A 25,935-nucleotide genomic window follows, 5' to 3' on the forward strand; every position below is an offset into this window, starting at 1 on the left:
TGCTTTTATGGAGTTATAATTGTAGTAAAAGAAAAAAAAAAAGTGGAACAGCAGGGGAGAAGTCTATCCTGACTCACTGATTTATTTTAAAAAGATCCCAGCCTGACACATTCTATGCAGATGAAGTGCTCTGTCTCTTGGTAACCACCCCTCAACCCTCACAGGAATTTGACAGCAGTGGCTGGTGGGGCACAGTTTCTGTTCTGCGCTAATACTCAGTAGCTGTTGAAGAATTCCAGTGCTAAAGAGCTAAGCCTGTGTGTAACTCCTCAGCTGGGAATCCCAGAGCACAAATGTTCTTATCCTCCTTGGTTTTTCATTTGCATGCTCAGCCAAGGTTAATGTTGCCTATGGTTGATTGCTTTTTCCCCTCAGTCTTGGGTCTCCCTATACCAGTGGTTCTCAACTAATATAATTCTGAAGATATTTTTGGTTTTGGGGGCCAGGTACTGTTAGCATCTGGTGGAAAGAGGCCAGGGATACTACTGAACACCCTTAGCACGCAGGACAGCTCCTCCCTCCTTGACAAAAAATTTACGTAGCCCCAAATGTCAATGGTGCCACCACGGAGGAGCTCCCAAGGCCACAAATAACTGATTTGCCCACATTTTGGTTTGAAGTAGTCACTAAGCTATGAACCAGCCCTATCACACCATAGTTCATTTATTTTGCTTCTCTAGGCTTGGCACCTTTCTGCCCTTAATTTTTTATAATGGAGAATTTAATGGTTGAGTTTTTATACTTCTCTCTGGTGGATTCAGACATTTGCCTATAGTTTGCTTAATTGAATCATAGCTCCTAACTCATGGCCAGGCCCTGAATAGATAGTTACCCCCTAAGTATTTATAAATTGATTGCTCATCCCAAAACCCAAAGTACTCTTTTCATGCTGGGGAGATAAACGGCTCCTAGAATTCCAGAATCCTGAAGGGTCATGTAACACCTTTACCCACTACTGGGTAGACGTTTCCTACTTGAAGTAAATGAAGAAGTTTATGCATGTAACCCACATGTAATATTTTGGTTGGGGAGGGGTGGGAGTCAGAAAGATGAAAGATAGTCACTATTTTGAAACCTTGCACTTTCAGATGAATCATTTCTTCATGTAATCCTGGTGAAAGGTCAAGCACATATTGCAGGCACTCAGTAACCCAAGTTATCTCAAGTGTATGTGTAGTTCATCATTTACTAATAATGAAGACTGTTTAAGCGCTGAGTGATGAGTATCTTCCAACCTGCTTGGAGGTTGCAATATCATTTGGAAGCATCGAAATAATATGTGCCACTGGATCTTTGAATTTTCAAAATTAGACTTATGCACACCCAGTCAGACCCTATGGTTTCACACCTCCCTCCTTTTGTACTTGTTCCTTTTACTTGAATTGCCCTCAATCGTTCCTAACCCGGTCCTCCTGGGAAACTCATTTTAATTTTGCAAAACTTTATATCAGCTTTTCATATTCTGTGATTATATTTCAGACCCCGCCTCTCACAAATATTCACACAGCCTGCCCCAATCTGCTCCCAAGTTAAAAAAATGTCCTTCTCTGTTCATCCATGTCAGATGCCTTTTGCACAGTCTTTCTGTTATCACATGTGTCAACTGCATTTTAATGATCTCTGTCGATTTATCAACATGCTAGGGTTGATGTTCCTAGAAGGCAGGCACTGTGTTATTCCTCTTAGTATTCCCATGATTTTCCACATTATGAGTACTTATTAGAATTTAAAACAATTTCTATTATTTATTTTGCCAGGCTCAATTTTTTTTTTCATTTGTAGAATATTGATTAACGGTTATCTCTGATTATGAGACTGAATCGGGGTTGTGGTAGTTAAGAGAGACTTTGCTTACCAATGTTAGGGTAATTTTTTACAAGAATGTTTTCATTTACTTGTATAATCAAAATTAAAATTTTATACACACACACACACACACACACATACATACATACATAGATATGTATACATATATAACAAAAGAAGTGTTTTCTATGCCAAGTAGTACCAATGTTCAATGTTGGTGCTCCATGGTGACTGAGAGATGTAGTTAAGGTTTGTATTAGATAACACTAGCTGCTGTAACAAACCAAATCTCAGTGACTCGTCATAATAAAAGTTTCTCCTAAGCTTGCTTGAAAGTCCAATGCAGGTATTTCTGGTTGGGCAGCTCTCCTCCAAGTAGTGACTCAGGGACTGAGGCATCTTACTTGTTGTGGCTTTGCCCTTTTTATTATGTGACATTTAAGGTTGCCATGCTTCAAGCTGCACATGGGAAAAACTACAGAGGGTCACATGTGGGAGGTTTTAATGAGCCCTACCTAGGAATGGTATATGTTACTAGTGTTCACTTTCCATTGCCTAGAATTCCTTCACTTGGCTGCCATCTAGCCAGACCTAACTCAAGGGAGTCTCTCTGTATACAAAATGGAAAATGGAATCTATTAGAAGAACTTTGAAAAGCTCACAGAACAAATGGTAGACTGAGGGATTGGACAAGAACTAGGGGAGTGCTAGGTGGGGTCCAGGGAACAAGAAAGTCTGCCATGGATTTTCAGTCTTCCAATCATGCTTCTAAGATTCAAATTCCCCATTAGGATAGAGCAGGGGGTGGGGAGTATATGGACCATATGGTATATGGGGGGTATATTAGCCTAGTAGCTGCTCATCTCTGAGCACCTAGAAGACGGCAGGACTGACAGTCTGATGGCTTACTGTCCAATTCAGAGTGAAGTTCAAACACTTCCCATGGCCTTGATGACCAGGTGAACTGGCTCCCAGCTACCCTTCTTGCCTCATCTCCTGTTTTTCTCTCTCTCCCCCTCCCAGCTCCATTACACTCCCATATTTGCTGCATGTGTTTGCTAAGTAGTCTCATCTTAGCGATGTTAGTAATATTGTTTGCTAGTATTTGCATGCTTCATCCCTCACGCTTTCCAAATCTGCTCAAATGCCTCTTGACATTGAGACGTCTTCTTTGACTACCCTATTTAATATAGCACCCCAACTCAAACCATCTCCTTCAATCTAATTTTTTCTTTTATTTTATTCACAGCCCTTACCATTACCAAACATTTGTATGTTTGCTTTGTTTTCGGTCTTCCCCTCTACTAGAATTTAAGCAACATGAGAGCAGGAAATTTGTTTTGTTCACTTGCGAAAAATCAGACACTGGGTGAGTGTCAGAGCAAGCACTAGAATCCATCAGCAGATCACTTGAGGACCAGCCTAAGAACTGACATGGCCTGAGGCTAAAGTAGCCTGAGGCATTAAAGAATACTAACTTTTATCTTTTTTGCACAATCTGACTCAAATTGTCAACCTTATTCTCACGAACATTTTTGCCATGGATATAATATTACTTATCACTGACCATGGGTAATGCACTTTTAAAATTGGTCTACATTGCTTACAATGCATCATAACAACCATTGTAATTCTGGACTTCTGAAAACTAGTGCAGATGAAGATGTGCACAGGTCTGTGTGCATGTGAAAGAAACCTACACATGGACAGGGCATTACTGAGTTCTGCCTGGCGGATTTCTCTTGGTCTGATTGGTTCACATATCAGTTTATGGTGGATACTCACAAGCACATAGGTTAGCTTTCGTAACTGTTCTTGCTGTCAAGTGATGTCCTTTAGGCTTTGCGCACTGCTATTCTTGTGGCCATTTGTGTATATTGGGCTTTGACAAGTAGATTATTATACAATATCCTCTATCCTCTGCCTAAATTCTGAAACAACTGATAAATAAATCAAAGGAATGGCAAATAGAGATGAAAATGTCAACCTTATTACTGATAAAGCTGCTAATATCAGAGAATGTGGCTTAAATATAGGATAACAATGTGCTTTCTAATACCAAATCTCAGAAATAAACAGTTTTATGTACCCAGTCATGAATTCTGAAGGACTACAGGCCTCTCCACAGGAGGGCCTGTTCTATATACTTAACAGCACAAGGAACAAAGTAAAATAGGAAACAGTGATAGAGGGAAGCTAAGCCAGGAAAGACTGTTACATAATAGATGTTCTTCCACATGGAAAGAGATACCTGGAATGAGCAGTGAGTGTCTCGGTTAATAATTTAAAGAAATTGCTGTGGTGTATTCTGTGAGATTTTGTAGATTAAAAAAACTCCTTTAAAAAATCTAAAAAGGTGTGAATCTTTATACTGCACAGTTTATCCATAATCCCTTGTATAGATGAAGCAGAAAAATGTTCCCACACAACTGAGTGTTCTGAAACTAGGCTGGGAGAATGTTGATTGTGTCTGGCAATGCTCTTGTAGAGGTGAGGGCTTAGGCAAGCACCTGATTCACTTTACTCTGGAGCTGCCTCCAGTAGCAACACCCAAATACATCTTAGATTTCAGAAGACTAAACTAAGGGAAAATTAATTTTCAGTTCTACCATAAATCTATAGCTCAGACAAAATTGGTTAATTTGAAGTGAACTGTAAAGATCTTTTAGAAAATTTGCACCAAATGATCATCTTGCTGTAAAAAATCATGCCTAACCCAGTGCCTACTACATACTTGGAGCTCAATAAATACTTGTTGAATAAGTGAATCTGGATTTTGGGCTTCAATCTGAAATCAGTTAAAAGTCAACAATGATTGAAGAAATTTTACAGTTTGGAAATTCATCTGAAACATAAATTCCATGGGTATAAATGGATATTAGAAATGTACAGAAAGAGTAATATAAGCTCTCTTAATTATTTTCCACTAAACTTAATTGACTAGAGTAACCAAAGGCCCCTAGTTAATCTTTAAAACAGGCTGATGCCCAAGGCAAGCTAACCACTCTTTGTAGTAGGCTACTGTCTAATAATACCCATCATTTTGAGTAGCATTGTTACTAAGGGTCAGTTTTGAGTATTCCCAAACCTTTTAATACTAGTTGTACTTGTTATTGTTATAACATGATTTAATTAAATATTACTCAAGCTGGTGAAACCGAGTGCAAGAGTAAAAGAGCTATTCTTCTGAAAACAAAGGTGAATGTTTTGGAAAGACTTCACAAGAGGAGAGGTCATAAAAGACAGCATTCCTGTTCGTAGGTAGTTCACAGCCTTGTAGAGTAGCTAAGAAATATGTAAAAAATAATTCTAGTGTAGGGTGGCAAATGCCATAGAAGATTATATGAAGATTCCAGAAGTTCAGAGGAGGAAAATTACTTTTGGCTCACAGAATCATTGACAGCTATGTGGAGAAGTTGATACATGAGCTGGTCTCTGAAAAGTGTAAAGTTTGGATGTACAGAGATGATTCACTCCAAGTAAAGAGAAGGATGTAAGCAAAGCCTTGTGGGCTAAGGTTAATGTTTGGCTGGAGCACAGGGCTCATGAAGAAGAGTGAAAGATAAAGGCAGAGAGATAAATGGCTTTCAAGTAGTAGAGGGCCCAAACTTCCATGCTTATGAAGTGTCTGGTCATTGTGAAAATAAGATACTTATTCTTCTCATCCACGATGAACTTGAGTGGTCTTTAGGATACCTACAAACTGAGGACTTTAGATTAGGGCATGATAAACCTGTATAATAATTTTTTCATTCATGGTTTCATACATTTTTTTTCTTAACTGCCATATAGCTTATAAGTTCCTCTTAACCTAAGCTATTTTATGTTACTTTTGTTCAACAATGCATGTGATTACTTTTCTGCTAAGGAAATGGGTATTCAATTAATTTTTGGTGAAAATATTAATTGTAGCATTAGTGAGTATGTTCTACGTGTCTTTTTTTAAGGCCCATATAAAATACTAACAATTTGTATTAGAATATTATAAGCCTGCTTGATATTTTATACTTCAAAAACATGTTTTTAAGAGTTTGCAATATAAGCAAGATCACATGTGAATTTGTTACTATGTTATAACAGTTGATACTTAATGTGCTCTGACAAGTATAGTAGGGAAAAAATCCTATCCATTACCTTTCTTTGTTTGAAACATTATTAGTGCACTGTGATTCCTTGAGAGTGGAATAAGTCATTATGAAAATCTGAGATATTTCTCATAATTATATTCCCATAAGGAATGTCACTTTAGTTGTTGGTCAGAAGAAGGTACTGCTAGTTCCTAGAAATTAATCTTCAGCTTGATAAAAACAAAATATAATAGTTATAAATCTTAGCCTTCAGGTAAAAAGTTTGAGGACCGGTTTCACTTCTTTAGAAGTATAGTTCTTTTGTCTTTAAGTAAAAATAAAAGCACCAATTAAAACAAAGATGATAATGGAATAAGGGAAATCATTATTTTGTTAGTTCTACTTCAATGGTTAGCCATTTTCCTCTTTAAAATTTTCAATTTGGATATATGTGTATTTCCTTTCTTTGGTTTTTCTCACTTGTAAAATGAAAAATGTTATAAAACCACAAGGCTCTTTCCATTCAATAATTTAATTTTCAATAAGTTATTAGTCTCTCTTTCAGCTAAAGTATAGAAATGAAGAGACAGGGTATATCTAAGGAGGGGGATCACTGCTAAATTGTGAACACAAGAATTTTTTTGATATGGTCATATTCCAGAATTTTATCCTTCATTTTGGAACTTTAGAAGTTAGATTTTTCCAGCACATTTAATAAAATTTAGCTCTTGAGAACTGATTTATACTAATACAACTTACACACACAAAATAAATTTAGAAAATACATCAATTTAACAACAAGATATGAGAATATTACCAGCAAGCATACCAAAACACAATTCAAGGGGTATCATATCCCCTCCTCACTATACAAAGGGGTTAGTATGTCACACAATGAAAATATAAATTAGGGTTTATTGGGAAAAATTTAAAGAGATGGAGAAGTAGCAGAATACACAAATCCTTCAAGTACTTATCCCACAGAAATTCTTACTTATTCAGGGCATTGGCTGGACTGCTATAGGAAGACAAGGGCTCCTGGGGGAGGGTGATGCTTATGTAATGCTTAACTTATTTATAGGGAGAGGTGGACATGGAAATAAAAGACAAGATTGAGAACTTTGTCAGAGGACTGTAAACAAAAGAATGGAAACCCTAGAAGTGAAAAATACAATAACAATGAAATATTTGATGCTTTTAGTAGCAGTTTAGACATAGCTGAAGACAGAATGAATGTACTGAACGATAGAGTAAAAGAAACATTCAAATGAAGCACAGGTAAGACACAATGAAAAATTGTAATATATGAAAAATTGGAATATTAGAAAAAGGAGAGACAAGGGACAGAAGTAATATTTGAACAGAATATGGCTAAGAATTTCTCAAAAATGGTGAAAGACATCAATATACAGATTCAAGAAGCCATAAAAACTCCAAGCAGGATAAGATTCCTAAGCACAAGATAGTAAAACTTCTGAAAACTAAAGACAACAACAAGATCCTAAAAATAGCAGAGTGATGATAGGGAGAAGTACTCGAGAATACCTTCAGAAAAGCAGTTACATTAACAGTTGATTTATCAATGAAACAATGGAAGATAGAAGACAGTGGAAAGCTATTTTTAAAGTATTGAGAGAAAATACCTTTCAATCTAGAATTTTATGCCCTAAAAAAATATTCTTCAAGAATGGAAGTGTAAAAGACTTAAAAAAAAAAAAAAAAAAAAAAAGAATAAAGAGAATTTATCACCAGCAGATTCACACTAAAGGAAATATTAAATGGAATTCTTCAGGGAGGAGGAAAGTAATTCCAGATGGAATTTTGGGGTGCAGAAAGGAATGAAACACAATAAAAAGATTCAGTATCTAGGTAAATCTAAATGAATACCGACCTTTTAAAATAATAATAAAGCAGGGGCTCCTGGGTGGCACAGTTGGTTGAACATCTGACTCTTGATCTCGCCTCAGGTCATGATCTCACAGTTTGTGAGTTTGAGGCCTGCATCTGGCTCTGTGCTAATGGCACAGAGCCTGCTTGGGATTCTTTCTCTCCTTTTCTCTGCCCCTTCCCTGCTTGTGCTCTCTCTCACTCAAATAAATAAACTTGAACAAATTAAAATAATAGTAAAGTTATGTACACAGGATTTAAAAACATTTATAGAATTAAAATATAATTACAATAGCATGTAAATTGAAATTCAATTGGTTTATAGTCTTTGTGTTGTTTTGGAAAAAACAAATACCAATTTGTGTTAGGCGTTAATGAGTCAAGGATGCATGTTATAATCTCTAGGGTAATCACTAAAAGAATAGTAAAATGTAACTGCCAAGCTGATAGAGAGGGAAAATGGAATAATAATAAATATTCAAAGGAAAATAAGGCAAGAAAGGAGAGAAAAAGGGACATTGACTAGGTAGTACAAATAGAAAAACAAAGAAGACTTAACCCCAAATATATGATAATTATGTTGGTAATTATAGTAAGTTTAAATGAACTAAGTGCTGCATTTAAATTGTCAGAGTTTATTTAAAAAAAATCTTTGAGCTACTGGTAAGAGACACATCTAAAATATAAGGATATAGGAAGGCTAAAAGTAAAAATGCAAAAAGATATACCATGTAAAAATTAATCAAAACCAAGCTGGTATAGTTTTATTAATATCTAAGTACAACTATATTAGTATCACAGCATCCCCAGGCAAAAATCATCATTTACAGATAAAGGGAACATTTCATTATGATTCAAAGTTACTATTTCCAGAAAGATATAACTATTCTAAATTTATTTGTATCTAATAACATAGCTTTAAGTATATAAATCAGATATTGATAAACTACAAAGAGAGACAAATTCATAATTATAAAATTTTAATAGATCTCTCTCAGTAGCTAATAGAAAAAAACAGACAAAACATCACTAAAGATAAAAAATTTGAATAAGACAATGAATAAGTCATACTTACTGGACCTATATAAAATGTTGCTGAAAGACTGCAGGACACATGCATTTTTCAAGAACACACAAATATTAAAAACAAAACCACCCCCAAAATTTGGCCAAATATCCATAAAACAATTCTTAACAAATTTTAAAGTGTAACTTAATATAAAATAAATTCTTTGGCTGCAATGCAAAGAAAGCACTAACAAGAAAATAACTAGGAAATCCCCCTGTATTTTGAAATTGAGAAATATATTTTAAAATAATCACTGTGTCAGATTAGAAATCACAGTGGAAATTCAAAAATATTTTGAGATTAATAATAATGAAAATATATATACAATCTTTTATGTGATACATCAAAACCTTTTTTGAAAGAGAAATACACAGCCTTCAGTTAATACATTAGAAAAAAAAGTTAAAGAAAGGAAATAATAAAAAGCAGACAGTTATGAGATAGGAAACATCAATAAAGCCAAACTTTATTTAAAAAGATTACTAAGTAATAACCTCTGGCTGTTCTTATAAAGAAAAAAAAAAAGAGAGAAGATAGAAATAACCAATATCAATAATGAAAAAAAATGGATAACATTTTATTTTTTTATTTTTTAAGGTTTATTTATCTATTCTTGAGAGAGAGAGAGAGAGAGAAGAGGGGTGCAGAGAGAAGGAAAGAGTGAATCCCAAGCAGGCTCTGCACTGACAGCACAGAGCACGACGTGGTGCTCTAACTCACGAACTGTGAGATCATGACCTGAGCCCCAAAGGCAAGACACTTAACTGACTCAGCCATCCAGATGCCCTGTTATGAATAATTTAACTCCAATGACTTTTTAAAATTTAGGTTCATAGGCCAATTCTTAGAAAAATACAACCTACTAAAATGGACACAAAAATAAACAGAAATTCCAGGTAGACACAAACTATTAAATAAATTATTAATTAAAAACCTTACCACAAAGAAGACTTCAGGTCCTGATGACTTCACCAATAAATTCTACCAAATGCTCAAGGGAGAAATAATACCATCTTCCACAAATTCTTCCAGAGAATACTGAAAGAGAGAACATTTCCTAATTTGTTTTTTGAGGCAGCACAATCTTGATATGAAAACCTGACAAGCACATTGTAAGAAAAGAGATTACAGGTCACTTATTCATGAACACAGGAATAAAATTCCTAAACAAAGTATTAGTAAACAAAATCCAATATTATTTAAAAAGTATAATACATCACAAACACATGTCATCATTTCAGGAATTCAAGGTTGGCTTGACATCTGGAAATCAATCATTATAATTCATTACATTAACAGAATAAAAGATATGGTCATCTCCATAGCTGTATAAAAAATTGTTTACTAAAATGTAACATTCATTCATTGTTTAAAAAAACCTCTTAACAAATGGGAATAGAAGGAAACTTCCTTAATCAGATAAAGCTTATCAAAAGGAAGGAGGAGACTGTGGCACTCAGCTCTGGCCTCAAGTATATTTTTCTTGATCTAACTCAGACCTGGTAAACCTTCTCCTTGCTCAATGTAACAAGTAAGTGAGCTACATACACAGGTCATCGAGATGTGTCGGTCTTCTACATGGGAAGCCAAGTAGTAATGAGAACTTTGTGAGAATCAGAGGAGAATGAATGAGATGATGTTCATAGCCAATATCCATTAACTATGAGAAGATGATGTATACATTTTTGCATAGATGAGAACACTTGTGTTCCTGAACAAGAAATATATTTCTGAACTCTATGCGGACCATTTATCTTCTATTAAGGGAAATTATTTTTTTAGACTGAGTGTAATGTGAATACTTGGGCTTTGGCTTTACACATGCTAATATAGTCATTCTCTGATTCCTGTTGGCTCTGTCATTCTTCTATTCCTTTGCTTCTCTCCAAAAATCCAGACATCCCAAAATACTTTGGGTTTTTCAGTGAGCCAGGCTGATTTATTCATATGTACATTTTGCATATTCTGTGACATTTTCCTGGAATAACCTCTCCATCCTCACACCACCTCCACTCCTCATCCATTTGGCAAACTCCTATTTATTCTTCAAAATCCAACTCAAGTATCTTTCCTTTGTAAAGTCTTCTCTTCTTTATATTGTCATTGTATCTTGCATGTCTTCTAGAATAATACTAATCACACTGTGTTAACATGTTTAGTTCTGTCTCCCTATTAGATTTTTAATTTCTTGAGAGAAGATTCTGTGTCTTTATATTTGTATTCCTAGTATTTAAACCCAACGAAAGTTTGTTAAGTGAGAAATGAATGAATGAATGAATGAATGAATGAACTCACCTCAGTAGGGCTCTGTCTTCTTAGGATCACCATTTGGGTATTCTGCTAAGCACCCATGAACTCATCCTCGCTAGTAATGAAAATTTCTCCGGTTGAGTACATTAAATTTACAATCAATAATTAACTCTAAATTGAATTTATAATTGGTTTTATAATACTACTATAGTCATGGGGTCTCAAAATGCTGACTTCTCAGATGCATGTCATAACCTTAATTTTTAATTTCATCCTGCTTCTCTTAAAGCTAAAGGGAGAAGGGGTAGAAGGAATTGAAAATTCTGAGGAATAACTTTAATTAGGTATGTAAATAGCCTGAAAAAAAAAACATTTTAAAATAAGATTCAATCCAAAACCAAGATAGAGTGTTAATTCCTAATTAAGTTCAGTGGTTTTATACCAAAGCAAATAAGTGAGAGAAGAGTTGCCAAGGAAATGGAGAAAGTAGTTCTTCCCACTGCTTTCCAGCCCTTTGCACTCATGGCATATATAGGGAGTGAAATTACTTATAGTGCACTGGGATGAATGGATGAATGGATGAATCTTCTTTCTGTTGAAGACCAGCAGGGCAGGGGTTCTGCCTAGCTGTGATGAGAGTTAGGGAAATCAGGATCTCAGCGGTCCATACACCCTTTGCTGCAGACTGTTGGGGAAACTCTGAGGTTTAAGAAAGGGGGGTAGAATGTAACTGCAACAATTCATGGTCTTGGCCCTCAGCCTCACCTAACAAATTAGGAAGTGTTCAAAGTAAGTGAGAAAGGCGTGTACTATTTAAATTTCATAGTTAGGATTGTGTAGGCTGGTGGTTTTTAATTCTGCTTTAGACTGGTGTCACTTGGAAGCTTTTAAAACCTAAAAACACAGAAAAACTGAGACCCTAACCTAGTAAAGTCAAATCAGAGTCTCTGCCGGGAGGGGTATAGGATGGCATCAGTATTTTTAAAAAAACTTCCTACAGGTAACTCTCAAATATATCCAGAGTTAAGAACCACTGACATAAGCAGTGACTGATGATTAAAAATTATTAGTAAGGGACCTAAATTCTAACTGTGTATGTTTTCAAAAAGCGACTCAATTTAATACTTGTACCTAGTGGCTTTTTGTATAGAAAGGTTTTTGGTTTTGTTTTTATTGTTGTAGAAAGGCATATGTCAGTCAGTAGTTTGTGTTTATCTCAAGTTATAGCCATATTCCTAGAAGGATATAACCCTTGGAGTTTTGATCTTGAACTTAATGTTTATGAAGTATTGGCAAACAGGATTGCTGAATTGATCAGGAATAGTAACACTGGAGTTTTTTAAAATAAGCCTTGAAGAGGAGATAGAATTTAGGTGTGCAGAAAAGGTAGAGTGAGGTGGGGGATGAGAATTTAAGTGGAGGAACAACATGAGCACCAGAAAGGAAAAGGTATAAGAAAATTTCAGAGAAAAGTACTGCAGACTCTGAGATAGGGGCCCAATGGCAATTGAAGGGACAGCCAAAGCCAGTTGTGTCTTGAAGGCACATGAGAGCAGTCCAAAGAGATCACCTTTTCAAACACCTGTAGCAGTTGAAAATGACCTTGCCAAGGCTCCCTAGGTCTCTAGTCCAATGATTATGTAGGAGCCTTAATTACAGATAGTGTTTAGTGAGCACTAACTATATGCCAGGCACCTTTCCTGAGCATTTCGTGTGTATTAACTAATTTAATCCTCACAGCAGCCCCGAAAGGTAGGTTCTATTATGATCCCTGGCTCACAGATGAGGAAAGTGCCGCCCACAGGCTGTTTTTTTAGGATATCTCTATATTTTCCCTGTATGGCTCATACTCAGAGTCCACACAATATATTAACTGGACAGGAAATTATATAGTTAATACAGAAATGTACCAGGTATGAATAAGGTAACAGTTGGTACTTGGAAATAATGTCAGCTAGGGATCAAAGAGTTAAGTATTTTGAATTTTTTTTCTACAGGTAGAAAAAAATTTACTGAGGAATGAGGAATTTACTGATATTTTTAAAGTTTATTTATTTATTTTTAGAGAGAGAGAGAGAGAGAGAGTTGAGAGACAGAGAGAGAGGGCGCGAGAGAGCAAGCACAGGCGGAGAGAGGGAGAGAGAGAGAGAATCCAAGCAGGCTCCGCATGATCATTGCAGAGCCCAACGTGGGGCTTGAATCCACAAAGTGTGAGATCATGACCTGAGCTGAAATCAAGAGTTGGACACTTAATTGACTGAGCCACCCAGGTCCCCCTCTACTGATATTTTTTGAGCAAGCAGTGTGATGATGAAAATTTTTGGTGAAGTTGGTGTGGAAAGAGGAGTAGGGTAGGGTGAGGATGGGGAGGGTAAGAGGTAAACATTATACCAGCTGACCAGTTAGGAAGCTAATGAAATAATCTAGGGATGACATGATAAAGGTCAGGGTGGTTGTAGTACTGACAGAAAGGACACAGATGCAAGTGCCATTTTGAAGGTCCTTGCGCCCAAAGAGTGAGCCTGAGTGACTGGGTAAGCCACAGGAGGTCAGGGGGGCAATCCTGGTAAGGGTAGGTGGTGAACTGAATCATTCCAGCCTAAAATGTGTTATTATATTTCATATTCTGACTTAGAGTTTTAAATTTTATTTTGTATACCTCCTTATTTTTGATACAGATGGCAATACTTATCTGTATGCTTTAATTTCACATTAGCCCATCCACCTAGTAAGAATAGGATATTTACTTATTTCTATATGTAATTAATATTATTTATTATTAATATACATGTGATTATTAATAGTATTATTACTTACTTTAGATTATCAGACCAGGATGAAGAGGGCAAGACCAAGCAGAAGTGTATCATAAATGACCCCTCCTTTTCCATGGTGACAGTTCAACGGGAAGATAGTGGAATAACCTGGGAGACCAATTCAAGCAGGTCTTCTACTCCTTGGGCCTCGGAAGAAAGTCAGACTTCTGGTGTATGTAGTCTGGAAGGGTCAACTATGAATTCTTCTCCAGGGAATGTTTCCTTTATTGTGGATGAAGTTAAAAAGGTTCGGAAAAGAACACCTAGGTCAAAGCGTGGCTCACCATCATTGCGTCGTAAAGGCAACAAAAAGAGAAATTCTTTTGAATCTCAGGATGTTCCAGCAAATACAAAAGATAATCTTTTAATTTCAGAAAGCCAGGTACTAAACAGTCAGAAAGAGAAGTCATCTAGTGGCGTTCATGATAAAATAAGAAAAAAGAAGACCACCTCAAACACACCTCCTATTACTGGGGCAATATACAAAGAACACAAGCCCTTAGTGTTAAGGCCAGTTTACATAGGAACAGTACAATATAAAATTAAGATGTTTAATTCTGTTAAAGAAGAATTAATTCCTCTACAATTTTATGGGACATTGCCAAAGGGTTATGTAATTAAAGAAATACATTATAGGAGGGGGAAAGATGCATCCATTAGTCTAGAGCCAGATTTGAGCAATCGTGATTCTAACTTAGTTTCCAAAACAGGCAAATTAGTAGCCCCAAGCATAGAAGATGATAAAGTAAAAGGGCTTGCTTCACCCTGGAGAGGTGTACTCTCCAAAAGATCAGAGTCCTCGACCTCCTCATTCAGTCATGAAGATGAAAAGAAAATTTACGTTGATTCTCCCCTAAAGGTCACATCTGCCACCAAGCACACAGTTTCCTCTTATGCAAGTAATGACACAGCAGAACAAGAAACACAGCTCAGCCCTCCACAGTTAGTGCCACAACAACCAGGCGATGAAACAAAACTCCGTGAAATGGAGTCTTCCCCTCTTACACCTGATACATCTACAACTGGGTTCCTGGGAAGAGCAAAGGAAGAATTTGAGCCTGATTCACGAGAAATTGTGACATCAGAGCATGACTCTTCAGTCTCACCACCTTCAGTGGATGAGGTAAAGAAGGAAGATGTGTATTCTGCTGACCATTCCATTTCATTGGAGGCAGAAAAGGTTTCTCGGGTAACAGGTTTACCAGGTCTGGCAGCATCCATCCAGGAGGATTTTGGCCCAGAGACAGAAGGGGTGGACCTGACTTCAACAGAAAGGGCAGAACCGGTCTCTGAAAAATGGAGCCCTCCTCATCTTGATGTCAAAGGAGTGGAGGAAGAAAATGTGCCTGAGCCATCCATTTCTCTTTCTGAACCTCCAGTATTAGAGGAATCAAAGAAAGAAATAGAAACTTCTCTACCAATAGCTACTACCCCTGAGTCTGAAGATTCTAATTTAGTGGAAGAAGAGATCATAGAACTTGAATACCCAGAAAGTCCATCTATTTCTGAGAAGCCCTTCCCATCATATTTGGCCCCTGAAGTGGAGCGGAAAGAAGAGGAGATCACTTTACCATCACTGAAAACATCAACACCTGAATATGTTGCTTCATCTGAGGAAGAAAGAGAGGAAAATGAGTCTGTTTCTACTGATTCTGCTTTTGTATCAGAATATTCAGTCCCACAGGATTTGAACCATGAACCAGAGAAGCAAGAAGTTGAGCCAGTTCCTCCATCCACTGTGAAAGGTATATCTGAACATGCAGTTTTTTCAGAAGAGGAGAATGAGGAATTTGAGCCTTTGGCCTCTGCGTCTGAACGCTCTCTCTCACCATCCACAACTGAGAAGACTTCTGAATGCCAGTCCCCACTGTTTTCAGCAGCTATCTCAGAACATGTGGTCCTGTCTGGAGAAGAGGCTTCAGAAAGTGGATATTACACACCAGATTCCACATCTGCTTCTGAATATTCAACTCCATCACAGGCAACAAAAGAGTCACTGAAGAAAACAATTGACCATAAGCCCCCATTAGAATCAACAGGTGTTTCTGAGCATGTGATTCTATCAGAAGAGAAGGAAGATACAGCACCATATTCCCCAGATGTGGCCTCTGAATATGAACACTCTCTCCCACCATCCACAACTGAGCAGACTTCTGAATGCCAGTCCCCACTGTTTTCAACTGCTACACTGGAACAGGCGGTCCTGTCTGAAGAGGACCTAGGAAGTGAGCGTTTCACACCGGATTCAACATTGACTTCCCAATATGCAGTTCCATCAAATGCAGTGCAGGAATCCCCAAAGAAAATAATTGATGATGTGTCCCCATTAAAATCAAGACCTGTTTCTGAGCACATGATTTTGTCAGAAGAAAAGGAAGACACTGGGCCATATTCCCCAGATGTGACCTCTGTATCTGAACACTCTCTTCCACCATCCATAACCGAGCAAACTTCTGAATGCCAGTCCCCACTGTTTTCAACTGCTGCACTGGAACAGGCAGTCCTGTCTGAAGAGGACCTAGGAAATAAGCGTTTCACACCGGATTCAACATTGACTTCCCAATATACAGTTCCGTCAAATGCAGTGCAGGAATCCCCAAAGAAAATAATTGATGATGTGACCCCATTAAAATCACAGGGTGTTTCTGAGCACATGATTTTGTCAGAAGAAAAGAAGGAAGACACTGGATTGTGTTCCCCAGATGTGGCCTCTGTGTCTGAACACTCTCTCCTACCATCCACAACTGAGCAGACTTCTGAATGCCAGTCCCCACCACTTTCAGCCACTCCATCTGAACATGTTGTCCTATCAGAAGAGACAGTAGAAATTGAGCGATACACACCCTCTTCCACCTCAACTTCTGAAGTTTCAGTACCACCATATGCAACACCCGAATCACAGGAGGAAGAAATTATCCGGATATCCCCTTTAAATCTAAAAGGGGTCTCCTCACCCACGAATTTCTCAGAGGGAGAGCAAGAAGACATTGGACCTTTTTCTCCAGACTCAGCATTTGTGTCAGAATTCTCATTTTCACCCTATGCAACTCAGGAAATAGAGAAAAGAGAATTTGAATGCGATTCTCCAATATGTTTAACATCACCATCTGAACACACTATTTTGTCAGATGAAGACACTGAAGTTGAACTTTTCTCTCCAGACTCAGCATCACAAGTTTCAATTCCACCATATAGAATCCCAGAAACAAAGAAAAATGAATTTGAGCATGATTCACTGGTAACTACAATATCTGCCTCAGGATACTCTTGCTTTTCAGAAGCGGGTGAGGAAGACATTGCACCAACAGCTGCAACACCTGTACCTGAGCACCTCAGTTCATCACAGAAGCAACAAGCCAAACCTTCCCCTTCACTGTCTGCACCTGAAGACTCGAGTTTGCCACCTTCAGCAAATAAAAGAGAGATCACAGAAGTTCAGCCAGATGCTCAAACAATCTCAAGACCTGTATCTGAATATCTCATTTTGGCACAGGAGCAGATAACTCGAGCATTTTTAGAACCTGACTCTGAGGACTTGATTCCATCATATTTAACCAGTGAAATGGATAAGGGAGAAATTCAGACTATTTCATCAGTAGCTGCAAGACCAGTTTCTTTACCTGAACAATCATTTACAGTAAAGGAAGACATCAAACCTGTTGTGTGTTCATCTCAATATTCAGCTTCACCTGATTCAGTTCATGCACTTAAGGAGGAACAAGAACTCAAAGCTTCACTCACTCCAAAAGCTGAAAATGAACAGATGGCTTTGTTAAAAGTTAAAAGTAAGGAAGAAATTGTGCCTGATTCTCAAGAAGCTACAGCACATGTATCACGGGATCAAGAAATGGAGCCTCAGCCTCCAAATGTTCTAGGGTCTGGGATGAAATATTCAGTTCTTCCTGACTTGGTAGATGAGCCAAAGAAGGATGTGAAACCTAATTTAGCTCCAACTGTGACATCTGAACTAGAACAGAGAATGTTGTCAGAGAATGAACCTGAAGTAATAAAACCATATTCACCTCTAAAGGACACATCTTTATCTGGACCTGAGATTTTATCAGCACTGAAAACACAAGTGAAACATGACTCTAAAATAACTGATACATCTAGAGTGCTGCATTCAGCTCCACCAGGAGTGCAAAAGGGAACTGAACATGAACCACCTGCACCAGAATTTCCGGAAGAAATAAAGAAAGAAATTGAACCTAGTTGTTCATTAACCACAACATCTGTAACTAAGCATGACTCAGGCTTAACTAAGTTAGCAAAAGAAGAAACCCCAACAGATTTCTCTTTTACCACCCCTCTAGAACATCCAGTCTTAACAAAAGTAGAAAAGAGTGAATTAGGAAGTGATTTGCCACCACTGGTGACGTCGACAGATGAACATCCACTTCTTAAAGAAGAAAAGGTAGCACTGAAAATTAGTCCTTCTCCTACTGAAACGGCTACATCTGAACGTCCAGCTTGGTCAGAAGCAGAGAAAGAAATTAAACTTGATTCACCTGCAGGAATATCCTCTGTACCAGTGCATTCTTTGTCCAAGGTAGAAACTGAAGAAGTTAAACCTGGGTTGCCAATAACAAAAGCATTGTCTTGTCAACATTCAGATGTAACTAAAGAAGAGAGGGTGGAAAATGAACAAGGTGTTTCATTTTCTACAGTCCTGGACTCTGAACAACTGGTTTTACCAGAGAAAAAGAATTCTCTGTCTGCCTCAGAGGTGTCAGGGCCTGAACATGTGCTTTTGCTCAACGAAGGTAGTGAGGTAAAGGAAAAAGAAACCAAACTTTTTTCCTCACAAAACATGTCACCTGCACTCAAACAGACAGCCCCAGAATGCAAAAATGAGGAAATGAAAAGTTCTCCTGCACTGGAAAATTTAGCATCAGAAGATTTAACTCCAACCCTTGGAGATGATAAGAACAAAGAGGCAGAAGAGCCATCTTCTACAGCGCGGGGAAATTTCCCATCAGAAAGACAAGATCTTGTTCTGGCAGAGCTCTCTTTGGAACCTGAAAAGAAAGACAAGCCATACCAAGTATCAGAATTACTGAGCACTGAGTCAGAAGTCATTCATAGTTTAGGTGGGCAAGATGGATCCATAGATACAAAACACATAAAATCTCCCATAACCGAAACAGGGGATTCTGTCTTAGAAAAGAGCCTCACTGAACTTAGGAGCAGAGGAGAAGGAAAAGAAGAAAACAGGGAACGTCATGTGTCACCTACAGTCGACCCTGAAATTCCAGAGGTTTCATCATACCTTAGGGAGGAACCACAGATTCAAGAACTTAAATCTTTCTCTCCCAAGGTGGTCAGCTTAGGGTCAAAGGAAGCATTGGACCCTCTAGTTGAAGGAGACAGCCCAAAAGAGCTTCAGCCACTTTCTTTTTCTTTAAAACAATCATCAGAGAAATTGAACCATTCAGCCGACATTAAAGAGGGAGAAAAACAGGAAATAAACCCATTACTGTCAACAGGAAATTTGAAGACACAAGTGATAGGACATGTTGAAACGAAATTAAATGAACAAACAGACCAACCAAATTCATTCCGTGTGCCCCAGAGTATAACAGATCCATCTAAGATTGTTTCTTCTGACCTCCTTGTAGAAAAAGAGAAGCCAGGAAAAGCACTTCATTCAGAACAAGCTGTTAAATTACCTGATATAAGCACATCTTTTGCAGATAAACAAGATCTGGGAGTTAAACAGTTTTTATTTCTGAAAGAGAATTTGCCTTTGGAAGAATCAAAATCACTTACAACAAATGAGCCTGAAGATGTTAAAGAAACACAAGTGAAAGAGGCCCTTATTTTTCCAAAGGATAAAAGCTGGATACTAGAAAAGCCAGAAAGGGATCTGGCAAGTCAACATGAAGAAAGAATATCAGGATCTGTGCAGCTGGGTTCCTCTGGCTGTAATGATTTGATGACAGGACAGCTTAAGGCTGTTGTGCCAGGTAAAGACCACACATGTGAAACCAAAAAGCAGGTTCTGCCACATTCTACTGAAGTATCTCCTGTATCATTACAAGAGCCAGTATCTACTCTCAGTACCTTCAGTGGTGACATAGAGACCTTATCAACTAAAACTTACTCTTTGGAAGAAACAAAGCTGGCCCCCAAACCAAAATCTTTAGTTCCAACTGGAAGTGTAGAGAGAAACGAAGCAGAGAGGAAGCAGATCTTTTCTTTCATGGGGAGTGAAAGTTTGACAGTGGAAAAAGCAAACGCAGAATTGTCCAGGCCTTGCAAAGAAGGCAGCCAGGAAGAAATCAACCTACCTTCCGAAAGAATCCTCCAGAAAGGAGTGTCTGGCCCATCAGTGGAACTGATCAAATCAGAAAATATTCCCTCTCCCTCCAAAGCAGCCCCTTTCCTGGCAGAAGATGCAGAATCTGCATTGGACAGTGAAAAAGAAGCACACAGGAGTATATCTTCTTTACCTGGAGAGAAGTCATTAGAAAAAGAAAAAACGATTCAGTCAAAGGTTTTAGATGTTAATGAGAGAGGGAAACCAGCACCTGAAGTGAAAACACCCACTCCAGTAAAACTCCTCTCTTCGATCCAAGAAAATGAACCTCAATCTGCAGAGCCATCTGAGGCAACACAAAAATTGCCTAAGCAGCCAAAGGCAGTTGAGCGAGGCCTTTCTGAGGAGAAGGGAAAGAAAGGAATCTTATCATGGATGTCCAGTTTGTTTTTTGGATCAAGGACTCCAGATGACAGAGTTGCTGAAAAAGATTTAGAAACTCAGCCAAGTCCATCTGTAGAAAAAGCAGTGCCTGCGACACTGAAGTCTGAAGGAGCAGCTCCAGCTGACTTTAATGCAACCAAGACGCCAACTGATCATCTGTTACCAGAGACAAAACTTAAACCTGCTGAAAAATCCAGAGGTACTTTAGTTAAATCTGGTGAAAGCCAAGACTTTAAAGAAAAAACTACATTTTTATCAAATGTAGAAGTTTTACAACAGCCCCAATCCAACCTTGAGGTGTCTAGTGAAGACTATGGGAAAAAAGAAATCCTAGCGTATTCAGAAGAAATGGATTTAAACTCGGTAGTTACTTCTGCTGATGGTGAGGAACGTCTTAAAATTCAATCTTATTCTCCCATGGGTGAGAAATCCATGGTGGAAGAAGCACAAAATGCTGTTCCTCTTAACATCGCTGATAGTAAAAGAGCCCAGAAGCCAGAAATTTCTGCTCCATCTAAATGGAATATTTCTATTCTTAAGGAAGAGCCAAAAAGTGATCAAAAAGAAAAAATATGCTTTTCATTTGATGCAGTGGATAAGATGCCACAACAGCCAAAATCAGCTTCATCTAGCTTCACAAGTAAAAATATCATGAAGGAATCAGAGAAGCCAGAGACAATAATTTTGCCAGTAGAAGAATCTGAACGCAGTTTAATTGATCTGGGTGAAGACAGACCGAAGAAAGAAATGCAAAAACCTACTTCCTTGAAAATTTATGAAGAGGAAACAAAACTCAGGTCTGTTAGCCCAACTGAGGAGAAAGGTAACTTGGAAACCAGATCACATTCCTTGGCAGAAAAGAAGGTGCTGGCAGAAAAGCAAGAAACTATGGCCCCGTTAGAATTTAGAGATAATGAAATAGGGAAGGCACAAATTGCACGTGGATCTAGCCCTATTAAATTGGAAGAATCAAAAGCCACAGCTGTGCTTCAGCAAGTCTCTCAAAATGAAGACCACAAAGAAAGATACACAATTATGGAGGAGGAGAAAGATGAAAAACAAAAGCAGTCACAAGCATTTTTAGAAGGAAGAAAGTGGCAGGAAATTCAACCTTATTCCTTGAATGTAGCCAGGTCTATGCCTGAAGAATCAGATATCTCTTTAAGTCATTCTTCAGGTGAAACTCAACCACTTTCATTAGTTAAAACTCTATCAGTTACTGAAAAATCAGAAACTGTGCTCTTGGAGGCTCACCCAGAAATCAGAGAAACAAGGGCAGTAGGAACTCAACCACATCCAAAAGAAGAAAGTAAAGTTTTGGTGGAAAAAACCAAGACTTTCCTTCCAGTGGATCTTTCTTATCATGAAGAAATAGATAAGCAGTCTGTACCTAAGGAAGGAAATCTGATATTGGAAAAGTCAAGCAGGGAGGTGGCAAGTCACAGTGAAGAAAAGGAACAGGTTACAGTGTCAGAGCCATCAAAAGGTGTTTCAATAGATATCACAAAAGAAAGTATGAAACAAGGATCTCCATCTAAAGAATCTGAAAGGATTTTAGATCATCCTTTGGATGAAACAATGAGCTTAGAAACCCCACCATCTTTGTTGTCATCTGTGAAATCACAAACACTTGTTTCTAGAACTTATCCAGAAATCGATACAGTGAAGAAACAAGAAATGCCATGGTCAGAATTGACTCCAGATAGGCATACAGTCCATACTATTCAAACATCTAAAGATCTAACATCTGAAATGACTAAACAATCTGTTGTTGCTTCAAATCACCACTTGGAGGCTGTGGAAGATGCCCATGTAAATGAACCAAGCTCTTCAGTGAGCAGCAACTATGCTCGATTTATAAAGGATGCATCATCAATTGATGCTGATAAAATGGTTCCTTCTAGAGAAATTTCCAAGGAACCTGAAGACACGTATGTAAAAGATGAAGAATTTACAATGACTAGCAAACCAGCTGGACTTTCAGAAGATCAAAAGAGTGCCTTCAGTATTATTTCTGAAGGCTGCGAGATATTGAATATTCATGCTTCTGCATTTATTTCTTCTGTTGATCAGGAAGAAAGTGAACAAATGCAAGATAAATTAGAATATTTGAAAGAGAAGGCTTCATTTAAAACAATATCTCTTCATGACAATAGTGAGGCAGTCTCTTGCCATAAAACATTAAAGAGTAAGTTAGAAGATTCTGATCAAGTTATATCACTGCAAGAAAATAAACAAAAGGCATCTTTTAACACAGAAGGGGAGATGCCCACCTATTCAGAAACTGACGATTTCACCTTTAATCAGCCTGCAGCTCCCAGTGAAGAAGATTATTTTGAAAAATATACATTGATTGATTATAACATCTCCCCAGACCCAGAAAAACAGAAAGCTCCATGGAAATTAAATGTTGAAGTGGAACTCTCAAAGCAGGTTACAGAAGATACTGGCTCTTTCCCAGAAAGTTCAGAGGAAAGTGCCCTGGAACATGAATATGACTTGCTGAAGTTAGATGAAAGCTTCTATGGGATGGAAAAGGACGACAGCAAATTATCTCACCCAGAGACCCGGAAGCATTTGGATATCCAGCAATCAGCTGACAGAGATGTTCCAAAGAGCATAAATAGAGATGTGGACTTAAAGTCACCTGGGATGCCATTATTTGGTGCAGAAGAAGGAGTTTTGTCACGAACCCAGATATTTCCTACCACCACTAAAGCCATTAATCCTGAACTTCTGGAGGAGCCACCTGCACTCGCATTTTTATACAAGGATCTGTATGAAGAAGCAGTTGGGGAGAAAAAGAAGGAAGGGGAGACAGCTTCTGAAGGTGACAGTGTGAATTCTGAGGCATCATTTCCAAGCAGGAACTCTGACACTGATGATGGAACAGGAATATATTTTGAGAAGTATATACTCAAAGATGACATTCTCCATGACACATCTGTAACTCAAAAGGACCAAGGCCAAGGTCTGGAAGAAAAAGCAGTTGGTAAGGATGATTCATACCAACCAGTAGCTGCAGAAGGGGAAATTTGGGGGAGGTTTGGAACTATTTTGGGGGAGAAGAGTCTGGAAGAGGAACAGAAAGCTATGTATAGGGAAGGAGAATCAGTAGGCTATGTGGGGCCTCTTGACAATGAAGCTATGCATGGAAAAGTTCCCGTAACTGAAGAAGTCACAGTGGTTACCCAGAAGGTAAGCTATGCGATTCCATTTGAAGACACCCATCATGTCCTGGAGAGAGTAGATGAAACAAACAGTCAGAGTAATGAAGCAGAAAATGCAAGTCCAGAAGTCAGTCTGAATGTCCCAGTACAGGTGTCCTTCCCAGAGGAAGAATTTGCGTCTGGCCTAGCTTGTGTTCAAGAAACACTGCAAGAATCTAAAGTAACAGTCCCGCCTGAGCCAAGTGAAGACAGGCTCCACCGTAGCCCTGTTCAGGATGAGTATGAATTTTCTGAATCCCTGAATTATGAAATGGTTGTTCAAGACACTTTATCAGAGGAACTATATTCAGAATCCACACCTGAAGATGTGTTATCTCAAGGAAAGGAATCCTTCGAACACATCAGTGAAAATGAATTTGTGAGTGAGGTAGAACAAAGTATGTCTGCTGAACAGAAGGAGTTGGGTAGGGAGAGGACAGAACAAGAACAATTATCATCAGAGTTAGCAACTGAGAAGGAACAAAAGGAACTGAAAAAGTCCCAGATCGACACGTACTGTTACACTTGCAGAAGCCCGATTTCTGCTGTTGACAAGATGTTTGGTGCCCACAAAGACCACGAGGTTGCAACACTTGATACAGCTATAAGTGCTGTAAAGGTAAAGAGATGTTAAAGCTTATAAGTACATGACAATACATATACACTTAACTTGTTTCAATTAACATTTTCTCAATTTAAAAAATGACCAATATTTAATATATTCATATTTAGGCATAATAGTCTGAAAGAAAGCTAAGAATTCTTTCCCTAAGCATTTAGTTAAGATCAGTTTGACAAACATTTATTGGGTATACACTATGTGCCAGGCATTTTTCTAGGTTCTTGCAACACCAGTGTAAATAACACAGGGTCACTGCCTTTGAGGGGTCCTCTCTTATGGCAGTAGCCCTTAACATTATCTGAAAGGGCCAAAGGATTTTAAATTGAAAAATGTACTTTTGAGCATAAAACACAATTTATTTTCTATTATCTACACTATTATTCTTTAAAAATACACATTTATATTACATTGAACAATATTACTGCAAGTTTTATAAAAAACTCAAGATGGTCGTTTTAAATTTTGGTTTTCTCTGTATTTCCTCCTTATGGTAAAATTGATATTATAATGGAAAACCTTTGCATTCTTTCTGGCTATGTCTATAGATTCCCAATATTAAAAAGCTAGTCACAACACGTACCCTCAATGCATGTAATTATAAATACTCTCCCCAGAGATACTATTGGAAGTCAAGTATTTAGTCTTACAGATTGTGACATACTTTCAGTAGCCTTCTAACTGGAATCCCTACCCTTGTCTCTCCAAACCATCCTCCAGTACATTAGCCAGAATGATCTTAAAATGCAGACCATCACAAGAATTGAGCACTGACTACGTGCCAGGCACTGTGTTAAATTCTGTGCATACAAGATATCATCTACTCCTCACAACAACCCTGTCATTATCACCAATTTTCAGACAATGAAATGAGTGCAAATTGTTTTAAGTGATTTGCTCAAGGTCATGGAAGACAGACTAGGATTGGTACCCAGGTCTGTCTGATGCCAGAGCTATGCTCTTGGCTGTATATCCATATTGCTTGGCCCAGTGCCTTGCTAATGGCAGCAATTTTCAATATGATTATTCAATCAGGTCACTGTTAAATAATTGTTAGGCTCATTTTGATTTAAAAAATGATGTTAGAATCTTGACATTTTTTTTCCCCAGAAAATTAAAATTTCTCAATTGTCTAACATAGGTTATGTTTCTCTACAGTGAAATTTTGTTGAAACTTTACCTGGTAAAATTTGGGGGTAGAAGATGGGGCAATTAAAAAAAAAAAAGAAATCTCAGGCCTCTGGATGCATTAGCACTGGTGAAATGTGCCCCATTCTGTGATGACACTTGGTTTCGCTAACTGACAACTACTGGGCACTGTCAGCAGAAAGACTAGATTTTTTTTAGCTTTCTTAATTATGTTTTATTTATCTCTATGAGTTTTAGAAATTAAAAAATAATTCTGTCTAAATATTGTCAATTTAAAACAAAGTTCGAAAGCAAGGGGATATGTCTCCTGCTTTAAAACCATTTTAAAGTTTTTTCCCCCCTGATGTTCTCTAAACAGTA

General features: G+C 37.9%; 1 protein-coding gene across 1 annotated transcript in view; it reads left to right on the top strand.

Moving 5' to 3' along the window:
- Positions 1-25,935, top strand: part of CMYA5 (cardiomyopathy associated 5) — an 89,999-nt gene that overhangs the window by 19,293 nt on the left and 44,771 nt on the right. The window contains exon 2 of the mRNA XM_042989189.1: positions 13,902-24,426. Coding sequence (XP_042845123.1) covers positions 13,902-24,426 — 10,525 coding nt within the window. The remainder of the gene's footprint in view (positions 1-13,901; positions 24,427-25,935) is intronic.

The sequence above is a fragment of the Panthera tigris genome, chromosome A1 (assembly GCF_018350195.1).
Source record: "Panthera tigris isolate Pti1 chromosome A1, P.tigris_Pti1_mat1.1, whole genome shotgun sequence".
In the NCBI taxonomy this organism is placed as follows: domain Eukaryota; kingdom Metazoa; phylum Chordata; class Mammalia; order Carnivora; family Felidae; genus Panthera; species Panthera tigris.